The 12,101-nt window shown below is 38.9% G+C and overlaps 1 protein-coding gene across 1 annotated transcript in view; it reads right to left on the bottom strand.

Annotated features, from left to right (window-relative positions):
- Positions 1-12,101, bottom strand: part of LOC124619895 (angiomotin-like 2a) — a 133,539-nt gene that overhangs the window by 80,775 nt on the left and 40,663 nt on the right. Inside the window, exons 6-7 of the mRNA XM_047146531.1 lie at positions 10,228-10,366; positions 4,322-4,607 (exon numbers count right to left, since the gene is read on the bottom strand). Of these exons, the coding sequence (XP_047002487.1) occupies positions 4,322-4,607; positions 10,228-10,366 (425 nt within the window). The remainder of the gene's footprint in view (positions 1-4,321; positions 4,608-10,227; positions 10,367-12,101) is intronic.

Here is a 12,101-nt window from a genome sequence, read left to right as displayed (position 1 = left end):
TGAAGAGCGAAGTGGATTATGTGTGAGTGCCTGAACTTTGATAATTGTCTGAAAATAAAAAATTAAACTTTTCACTCGAGGGAAGACTTGAACCAAGGACCTCCCGTTCCGCAGCTGCTCACGCTAACCACGGGACCACGGCACTCCTGAGCTCACCCTAACCTTGATGTTGCATATTTTGCACATGGACTACTCAGTTTGTATATTTTGCTTATTTTTTTCATAGTTCCACACAACTTCTTCCTGTTTTCTTGATTGATCTGTGTTCAGTTTTTCAAGGCCTATCTACTGCGCCAACTTGTAACTAAATCTGAGGGGGGGTGCGATGGGAAGGTTCCCTTGTAAGTGTATAGCCTGTGTGCACCTATTACAGTTAGTACCATCAGATTGTTATTATCTGTAACAGGTTGCACCCTTTCTTTAATTTTCCAGGGTGGCAAGAATATTATTCTGATTCATTGTCTATTTAGGACTCTGTCTTATGAGGTGTTGTAATGCAGAACGGAAGCCACACTGTGTGTTGGTCCTCCTGGCTTGGTGGAAAGGCATCATATCTTAACTTCTTTGTAAGCACTGACTGAATATCACGCACAGAGTACCTGTTCCCTCTGAACACTGTCATCAGATTTTTAATCTCTGAGCTGAGGTGCTCCTTGTTTGAAGCATTGCAGGCTCCATGTATCAGAGTGTTCAGCACAGTTCTCTTCTGAGCTGAATGATCAAACCAATAACTGTTGACTTACAGATCTGTATGCATCAGTTGTCAATATACAGAATGGACAAGTTGTCTACCTGCTTTCCATTCAACCTACACATGTAAGAAAAGCAACTTCCTGTCCTCCTCCATCTCTGCTGTAATTTTAGGTTAGGATATATACTGCTCATATGGTCAATTAACTGCTGCAGTGCCTCACTAACAAAATATGGGCTCTCTCTTTACGAAAGTATCAGTAGAAGATGCATTAAAGCTACTGCTCACTCATTTCTCCCCTGAAATTTTATAATTGTTTTGATACACCTTAACAACCATATACTTTTTTTGCAGTGGAAATTATTACGAAATAACTTATGGAACAACCATGGGCTCACCACTGTCACCAGCTATAGCTATAGCTACATTTTTAATTTGATTTCATGGCAGTTAGATGTGATGGTTGAATGGAAAGTAAATGGAGAACTCTGCCATTCCGTGTATTCAAAACTGACGTATATGAACCCATACCTAATGGGCGTAGCTTTAATCATCCCGCTCAGAATGAACACCTTAATACACAGTGCCTCAGGGATTAAAAATCTGATGATACGGTTCAGAAGGAATGGGTATTATGTCCACGATATTACGTCAATGTTGATAATAAAATTATAATGTGGTGCCAGGAAGACCAACAGAGTGTGGCTTCCATACTGCAGTGCAAAAATTCTAAGATAGGTAGAGTCTTAAACAGGCTACAGATCAGATCAATCTTCCTGCCACCTGGGAAAATTAAAGAAATGTTGCAACCTGTTAAAGATAATCTTGGTCTGAAGCTGATCGCTGTGTTGTCAACAGCATGACTTCAAACACAAAAAATTTGAAAAATCAGCAGTGAGCATAGTCTGTTAAGTAAACAGATGATTTTATCTGAATAAATGCATATTCTTGCTCACGCATCAACTTTTTGGACTCTCATTATCCAGGCAGCAGCTGAAATTAAATGATGTGATAACAATGTTAATAGACGCACAGCTTATGCACGGCATTTAGCAACACACAGAAGCAAGAACTTGATCAAGAAAGAGCACACCCGACTTCTCTTAGTTTACTGTGCAATGTAAATAGTGGTGATGCAAGCGAAGCTTGACAGTGAGTGCAAACCTAATCTATGAATGCAGAGGGTGCCACCTGAGCACACACCATATCTGTGACATAATCTAGCCAATCCGATACCTTCCTCTGGGCGTAAAATTAGGTGCCGCACAAGTTTTATGACAATGAGAATTAGTACCTGATGGTGATGACAGACACAATCATTGAAATCTTGGGATTTTATCTGAATCTGACGTGGCAAGTTAACCAAAAACATTAGCATTGTTTGGTAGCAAAACAATGTACACAGTTAATATTAGCTACACTGCCAGTGAACTGGGGACAAGTCGCCCATTTAGGATCAGAGAGACATAACTACATGTTTGCCACTTTCGAGCTGATAGTACCATACGGTACATGGAATCAAGACCTACGTTACAATCAAACACGCATAACTCTATCTTATGTGGTTTCCATTTAAGTTGTCAACGTATCTACATTTTATGAAAAATAGTAATGATCAGACAGACGGGAAGAGCTGATCGGTTTTTAAACCACAGGACGCAGTGTTAATCTGTGAAATGGAACAACTCTTACATTTCTCTGATCCAACAGAACTGTTAGAAGTTGACTATTTTAAACATAGCTGCACAACTGCAACAGTTTCACATAATAAAATTATAAACAGCCAACCAGTTGCAATGGATAAAGAAATTCTTTACCTAGGTTTCGACAAATATAAATTTGTCTTCTTCAGAAGGTAGCCCAAGGACAATGAACATTATAGCTTACATTAGAAAAGTATGAAACTTTTAAGCCAAGAATAAATTTTAACACAAATTAGAGAACTCTTGCATTACAGAAGTATGATAACAACGACTGGTACTTACAATTTTACATTAGTAAGGACTAATGTACCATCGCCGTTTTTACAATTGTCGGCATAGATCCATGTGTCAAAAATAAAATATTGCCCTAGAATTAGGGTTTGTCACATAAATATAAAATAGCTCATGGATCTTGCAGGGCTCACAACCGACTGAGTGTAATCGGCGAGCGTAGTTACTTTGAAAACAGGGCCGGTGGCACTCGTGCCGAGAAACATGTGCCAATTGAGGTACAAAGGCAACGTGTAAATTATCAGTATTAATAACGTCCTTAGGTAAAGTAACAATAAAAAGAAGGAAGGCGTTTAACACTCCCGTTATAACAGTATGGGAGCATTGGTACAAGTAATGTAGTTATACATCAAAAAATCAGGTGGCGCTTACGCCGAGAAACTTACGCCCAGTGGCATATACAGCCAAAATATAAAAAAATTACATTACTATATTAGTGAAGCCCACAAACGGTATACATGCCAGAACTTTAAAATTGACAATAATGGCTCTTGCCAAGAAAGAATTATGAGCACTGGTACACGATCCTGTTAATACACATTCACAGGGAAAACAAAAATTTTAGAGCCAGGCAAAATCACATAAGGGCCGATGTAGTAGCAAACATACATCGTGAGAAAACCAACATTACATAAGGGGTAGTGAGCTTAAAGCACTGAAGGTGCATCACAGCTTCCTGAGGAAATAAACCACTAAGGTTACCAGCATTAATGTTATACCGTAAACAGTACAGGTTTAAAGCCTTCGAAAAATTGTCTACAAGCAAGGTTCAACTGGTCGTTCAGTATATTACCGTCCTTGAGCTCAAGATGTTTGAAAATTTGTAACTCTTCCCACAGATCTAATCTATGCCCTTTGTCTTCTCTGTGTAAGATAACAGTGTCTTCCAAATGTTTTGGCATATGACTGGCTATCAGGAGGTGTTCAGCAACAGTAGAGTTGTGTATATTCGCTCCTTTTTTACCTAATAGGTGTTCTTTATATCTTGTTTTCACAGCTCCGCCTGTTTGACCAATAATATGAAGGACAGTTGTTACAGGTTAGTTTGTAAACCCCTGAATTGGAAAACCAATCGCTGGCGATCTCTACTGAATGTACAAGATTTCTCTTTAAACTGTTATCTGTAGAAAAGGAGACGTTACAGTTATATTTTTTCATTGGAAGACTTTTATCCTATACGATATATTGCTCAAGAAAGAAACAGAAATAATTTATTTAGCTTCTTTGCTATGAGTGGGGAGGTTGTTGCTCGAAGTCGAACAGTTTGGGAAGTTTTCTTACTGAACATGTAATCAATCATATTCTGATTGTACTCATTATTAAGCGCAATAGCTTTGATGACATTCAATTCTTTTTGTTGATTGGCAGGTGATAAAGGAGTAGTAACCATATGGTGAATGGCAGAATGAAAAAACGCCAGTTTATGAGCTTTTGGATGAGTTGAGTCAGCAGGGATGACATTATCTGAATACGTTTCCTTACGCAAAATGTTGAAATTGAAGGAACTATTCTGTATAGAAATTGTTAAATCAAGAAAGTTAAGTTCACCTTTTTCATTCTGAAGTTCTTTTGCGAAGGAAATTTTTTCATGTAAACCATTGAAAGTATTGAAGAGAAACTATAAAATGTTACTTACTCTGTGTGATAAGTTGGGCAACTAGTATTTCCCGTCGATTGAGTTCTTCTCTAAGACGTGAATCGGCAGAGTGCTCTGCAGCAGCTGCTACTGACACTCGGGGCCCTGTTAGAAGCTGTGCAGACAGTAATTCAGCCTGTTCTCTAAGAGCACGGTTTGCTTCTTGAAGCCGCCGCACTTCTGTCTGCAGCTTAGTGCGAGCAGCACGCTCTAGTCGCTCACGACGCTCTGAACCCTGGACTAGTTCCTCATGTGCTCTGTGTACCTTGGCTATCTCTTGCTCCAACTGAAAACATTACAGATGCAATAATTTCATTTGTAAATGTCCTTAATTCAAGTGCATGAATGTGAGTCATCTAATAGAATTAATAATTAGCATACTTTCGCTAATTTTTGAGGTTGCTCTTTGATTTTTGTCACTTCACGACCTCATATGAAACTTCTTTGATTAAAATTTTTCCTCTGTTACCATCATTAAGAAGCAAGCACTGTTAAGACCCTGCAATAAGTTTTGTTTGCTGTTTCCTCAATTACAACTGCGTGCAACTGAATACTGACTTTGTATTTCCCTAGATATATGACACCCTCAACAAAGACAAGGGGGGAAAAAAAATTCCCGGATTTCCCAGTTAAAAATATACTTTCTCCTGGGCGAAAATACACTTTTTCCATGTTAAGCAACAGTATACTTTTCCTCGGAACTGTAAAAACACTTTTTGGAAAGATGTTTGATGTGCAGCAACATATACACTGCATATTTTCGTATTATGAAAATATAAATTCGAATTCCACCAAACACTACATGTTACTTTCCGAAGCATTGAAATCGAGATTACAATGCGCTTTTGTAAGCCAGTCGTGGCTCATGTTAGGTGATCTTGCCAGTCGGCGACAGTGGATATTCAGAGCATAGGACACATGATGTAGTCAGCCAATAGCAACATCAATGTTAAGTAGCTTGTGCCTTTCATAATATTTTCCTGTGACCAGTTAGAAATAGGTTCGTTTCAGCAGTTGCCAGAGTGCCAGATAACAGGCATCACCACACTTGCGCAGCTACGACGACGCAGGAAGCCCATATTTTCATATGTGTAAAACATTAAAAGATCTTAATTATGTCCTAAAACAAACAAGACATTAGAGGATATTGAACATCGGAATTTCGTGAACCATACTAAAATGCATAATTCAGCTTAAAGTGAACATCCGTACGTCCAGATTCGGATGTAAATTTTCTTGGAGTACCAGTACTGTATTATCTCATGTTTGGTTCTTTATTATGGCATAATGCCATACAAGCCAGAAGATGAAAATGCAGTGAACAATTGAAACTAGCCAATAGTGTGGAATTAAACACTTCGTTTCAAATAAATTGACTGCCTCAGTGGAAAAGATTAATAAAAGCCCAATTTCTTTAGTATACCGACAAAAACAACTTCATTGTTCTGCAAGGCGATTTATGCTTGACTGTCAGAAAAGTGGAAATAAAATAAAATCTGACACTAATAACATTTTAGCCTTCCGTAATTATGTGAATGTATTTTAATTCACTTGATAGCTCCCGGCCACAGAAACCCATTTTGTTTTCATTTGATGTCAGAGCAATAAACGAAGAGGAAACAGCAAAATCACTAAACTTAAACATGGGTCACGTGGAGACTACCCACCTCCCCACAACAACTCAGACTGCTCTGTGCATCAGCCCCGGATCTACGATATTTCCGAACCGGGGCAGTACTAGCTAGTCTGCAGACGTGTGTGCAAGTTACGTGTGTGTGTGTGTGTGTACTGCTGACAAAGGCCTTAATGGCCGAAAGCTATAACTGTGTGAATCTTTTTATTGTGCCTATTGCGACTCAGCATCTCCACTATATGGTGAGTAACAACTTTCCTTCTCTTGTATTATTATATGTTAGGAAGTAGCTTCACATTTCGTTCATAAGCTCCTCCAGCTTCTCAAGCAGGGTGTACGAAATTTTGAAATAAATTTCAAATCGTCATATTCATCCATATTTTGTGTGAAGTCCCCGTTTCTTCTGCTACCTTGTTCTAACAAACAATCTTGTCATCACTAATTCTGTAACTATTCCTGCCAGTGTCAAACCTTGTTCTCTGGTTAACTTCACTAACCCCGCCACAATCACCTGTTTAGTTATCCTATGTTTATTCTCCGGTTAGGCGTTATTATGTGTCCGTACAACGCATTGTTTTCCGCGCTACTCTCAGAGTAGTACTTATGCGGCTACTAGCTGAGGACTGTACAACTGGCCCTTACTAATGTAGCGGTCTGACCAGAAATTTTCTGTCAAAATTCATTTTCTTGGATACACCGAGAAGATAATACGCAATCTTTCTTACCTGTAATTCCTGTTAGTCATTTATTTCCACTCTGGCAATTTGAATCTATGGTTTTCACTAGTAACTATAACAATGCAGATCATTTGCAAACCCAGTCAACCATATAAACAGCGATTGGCGTTCATCACTTCAGCTTTATTTCACTCAGCTCGTATAGCCCCGTCCCCTTTTGTCTGCAAGAGAGTTTATTTCTAGATGCAACGGGGATTCCTCTGGCACAGACATCATGTACATTATGCATAAATCAACTTATGATTCATTCAGAAATCAACTTAGAATGTGTTCAAAAAACCAACAGGGATGTGTTTCAAAGTCCTATGAATAATCGATAGACCGAAGTGCGCTGGATGCTAGACTAGACACTTTGTGAAACAACTTTTTTCCCTCAAGAATATGAAAGGTTGGTGGCACATGTAAGGCACTTTTTTCATTAAGTGTACTGGAACATCGGTGAAAGGATGGAACATCGATGAAAGGATGTGACTCTGGATGTCTACGTCAGCTTTAAAGGTCATAAAAAGGCCTATAACTGTGAAACAGAAAAAATACACTAATAAAACATTCTTCAATAAACTGGTACTGACTGCAATGATTCACATGTAATCACTAACCTGTACTGGCCCAGATTGCAGACGTCAATACTGGTCAAGGAACTTCAGAACAGCCTCAATCATGAAAGGTGTTCATCAAAGCCCTGTATCACGCCTCTTTTGTTCAACATTTATACTTAAGTAATTTTTGAGAAAGCATCCATGAAAAATTGTGGAGGGCTCTCAATAAAAGGGAAAGTTATTAATCACTTCAGATATGTAATGACACTGTCATCATAGCAAACAAGCTACAGAGGCTGGACAAAAATATGTAAACATCACAAGAAATGTTTGCCTGAATATAATTGCAGATATTAGCTAGACTGCATATTGTGCTGTGCCACAGAAGGCACCTATTCAAGTCCTCAATACGCTGCAAGTGCCTGTCATGGTCAGAACAGTGTTCTGTGTAGTCATGAGTGCGTTATGTTAGGACCAAGTGACTTCAAATGTGAGCAAATTGTGGTACTCATATGCTGGATGCTTCCACAACCTAAGAGCAGAATTGTTTGGTGTTTAAAGAAGCACTGTATTTATACTGTACGTGGGAAAAGTGGACAACCTTCATCAGCACAGCCACAATATAGGTGAAAGTGTGTGCTGAGTGATCATGACAGATGGTCACTGAAGAGGACTGTGATGAAAAATAGGACAACAGCGAGAAAGTCACTGCAGAACAAATTGGCGCGCAATTGAACATTATCAGCACCAAAACAACACAAAGGGAGCTCCCTTTGTAGGGCCAGCTGGAATTACAAAACCACACATCAGTGATGCAAATACCTGTAACAGGAAACCACGGTCCCAAAGCCATAAAACCTGGACAGTGGAGCAATGGCAGAAAGTCACTTAGTTGGCCGAGTCTTGTTGTACACTGCTTCCCACTTCTGACTAATTTTACAACCCACATGTAAAACATGGCAAGTGTTTGGAATGATTTGCCTAGCCTTGGCATGGTATTCCATGGGCCCCACGGGTGCTCTGCAAGGTGGCATTACTGCCAAGAGTTATGTGATCATTTTTGCTGATCAGGTCCACCACATAGTATGTTTGTTCCCCAACGGTAATGCTGCATTCCAAAACAGCTAGGCCCCTGTTCACACAGCTCTCATTATCCAGGACTGAGTTTGTGATCTTGAGTATGAATTGTTGCAGCTCCCCTAGCGACCATTCACCAGATTCTGTTATTATTGAGTCTCGACTTATCTATCACCCCTTCAAAGATTAAAATCATGGTATTCTTCAAAAGGGAAACCCAAACAAATTTCACAATACAGGGTAACATTGGAACAGTAGAGGAACCATTCATCAACATGGAGAAACAGAGTGAAACCACAGTTTGCAATTGAGAAGCATATTTCATTGATGCTCTGCTCTCCTTTATGGGGGTGTGAAAGATGGACCTAGGACTCAAGTACTGAAAAATGAATGGAGGTCTTTGAAATGTGTGTGTGTCGTCGTTTCTAGTATATACCTTTGATACTGGCAATGTCAAGTGATGTGGTTGTTCATTCTATGAAAAAGCAACATGAACAGATAGATTATAAAACAAAGAAAAAACAATTCCTGGAACATATTACAATGGGCAAAAAAATCAATTATCACTACATACAAATCCATCCAAAAATTTCAAGACTGATTTTTTTCCAGTTGTAAAAGTGACATCAGCACAGTAACTACACTGGCAGCTTGAATTACAGATGCCTTTTTCAATCAGTACAGATGTGTGTTCAACCAGTCAGTAGTGAACAGACAGTATGAAGCAGTGGACACGCGGGCACAGTGTTTCAATCTTGTCGCATCACAAATTGCAATGGAGCAATGTGCCTACATCAAGTGTTCTCAAATTTTCCAGAATGTTTTGGAGAAGAGAAAAGTGTGTGCAAAGTTTGCCTCGCACACCTTGACTACTGAAGAAAAACAATGACACATAGACACCTGTTGTGATTTGACTGAAATGCAAAACACGAACAATTCTTTTCTGGAAAAAAAATTATAATGCATGACTAGACTTCTTGTTATCACTGCAAACCTGCCACAAAACAAATAAGAGAAGAAATTTGGATTAAGCGTCAACATTTTGATAACAACTGACATTCCAATGTGCGAATTGGACAACATCTCGAAGAAAAACTTTTCTGACAATTTCACACGGTTGCATGAATGTTCTGTGCATTGAGTAGAACACCCGAGGTATTAAAACCATGATCTTAAATTTTCTCTATTTTTTTTTTTTACTAATCCAGTCTCAAAATTTTTTGGACTGATGGGCTATTGTTGAAGGAGACAGAGAGACTCATGACACAGACATTTGGAGATGGCACAGTAATATGCCAGAAAAATCTTTCTGTGATGCACTGTCAAGATCAGTGGATCATCAACCTTTGCAAAGAGATGATAGCTTAAGAGTTTGGATTTTTTATGAACAATACTTCAACTATTGGTATACCCTTCTGTAGTAAGCTCAACAAGCATATCTAGGACACTTGTTCCTGTGTAGGACCATCGTCAAAACAATATGCATAAAAATGGAATTATCAACCTGTGTGGATTAAGAATAATTCCAACTCACCACAAGAGGAAGCGTTCTGCAGCAGACAGGTACAGTTAAATGTAGGCAGTTAAGGTAACCGCACCTTACGACCCAGAGATGACAGTAGTGTGCGTGTGTGCGCGCGCTCGCGCACACTCCTGTGCTTCTACATCTGACAAAACACTGTCCAAGCTAATAATATTCAACAGCCTATCTTAAACGTGCCTCTATATATATATTCACTCTCTCTCCCATGCAGATCTTATAATATTTCTCCTTTCCAGAGTCTTAATTCTGTCTGAATTTAAAACTTAACAACTGTTGTCGAACTACAGACATTTATCATAAAGCGCGGTACCAAATTTAATACAATTCATAGCTCTGAAACTCAATAAAAATTGTCATGGAAAAAAAACTCTATTTACCTTCTGTGATTTTGCCACTTTTTGATAGCAAGTTTCAAGTTCTAATTTTAGCGAGCTATTTTCTTGGATCAGGATTTCAACCATTTCCGCTGGTGGCCAAACATCCCTCCTCACATCCTCACGTCCATTTGTTTTTGGCCTGTAACAGAAAGAGTTTGCTTAATTCTTTTTTTCTCAAACAACAGCATCGATAAAATGCAACCAACAATTACAAGAAAAGTTGTCATTTAATCACTACTACTCACATGACAATGTGAAATTCTGCAAGTAATACAAATAACTCTTTCTGTTAAGGAAGTAGCCACAACAGACTGGGTAAAAGGTGCATGTTGGAGTTTGGTTACTGTAGAACTTGAGATTTGTTTCATGCTGTATTCAGGCCCTGATGAAATACGTAAAACACAAAAATGGCAAAAAAATTTGCAAATCATCTGGACAAAAAGCAAAAGAAGGAGTGAGAACAAAAATAAAGTGCGACGAAAAAATAAAATTGAAGAGCCAGAGAACTGAAATCTAGATGGTGGTGGGAACATGCAAATTTGAATGGCGTAGACAAAAAGTATTGTTCTGCATCATAATGCAAAAAAATTATATTGGAGAAACCAACATTTGGCCACAATTACAATCCTTCCGAGCCTACTGATGTATGCTTTCTTTACACTATGATGTGGTACAATACTCAGAAAAATTTTTTTCTCAACGAATTCCGCTTGCAGCAGTCTATGTAATTATACTGAATGGTGTAGCAAGGACAGAAGTGACCTTTCTACAATTTGCCACAAAAGTTGTGCGCCATTAGGTGAAAAGTAACTTGAAGGTAACCTGGATGCACAGAGCAAGGGATAAAAGGTACTAACATAAATAAATAGATGAACAAGAATGAAGAAGACAGAATAACACACTAGAATGAGATTTTCACTCAGCAGCGGAGTGTATGCTGATATGAAACTTCCTGGCATCGAGGATTTCAGCCATAAATAGAAATATTAAAAAAGGTAGGAAGATTTTTTTGTTTAGCAAAAGTGACAAAAAGCAGATTACAGAGTACCTGAGGGCTCAACACATAAGTTTTGTCTCAAGTACAGATAGTGTTGAGGATCAGTGGACAAAGCTCAAAACCATCGTACAATATGCGTTAGATGAGTATGTGCCAAGCAAGATCATAAGAGATGGAAAAGAGCCACCGTGGTACAACAACCGAGTTAGAAAACCGCTGCGGAAGCAAAGGGAACTTCATAGCAAACATAAACATAGCCAAAGCCTTGCAGACAAACAAAAATTACGCGAAGCGAAGTGTAGTGTGAGGAGGGCTATGCAAGAGGCATTCAATGAATTCGAAAGTAAAGTTCTATGTACTGACTTGGCAGAAAATCCTAAGAAATTTTGGTCGTATATCAAAGCAGTAGGTGGCTCAAAACACAATGTCCAGACACACTGTGACCAAAATGGTACTGAAACAGAGGATGACAGACTAAAGGCCGAAATACTAAATGTCTTTCTTCAAAGCTGTTTCACAGAGGAAAACTGCACTGTGGTTCCTTCTCTAGATTGTCGCACAGATGACAAAATGGTAGACATCGAAATAGACGAATGAAAGGCCGCTGGACCTGATGGGATACCAGTTCGATTTTACACAGAGTACGCGAAGGAACTTGCCCCCCTTCTTGCAGCGGTGTACCGTAGGTCTCTAGAAGAGCGAAGCGTTCCAAAGGATTGGAAAAGGGCGGAGGTCATCCCCGTTTTCAAGAAGGGACGTCGAACAGATGTGCAGAACTATAGACCTATATCTCTAATGTCAATCAGTTGTAGAATTTTGGAACACATATTATGTTAGAGTATAATGACTTTTCTGGAGACTAGAAATCTACTCTGTA

This window comes from Schistocerca americana, chromosome 1 (assembly GCF_021461395.2).
Source record: "Schistocerca americana isolate TAMUIC-IGC-003095 chromosome 1, iqSchAmer2.1, whole genome shotgun sequence".
NCBI classification, from domain to species: Eukaryota; Metazoa; Arthropoda; class Insecta; order Orthoptera; family Acrididae; genus Schistocerca; species Schistocerca americana.
The sequence above is the reverse complement of the archived record's forward strand: the minus strand, read 5'-3'. Positions and strand labels throughout refer to the sequence as shown.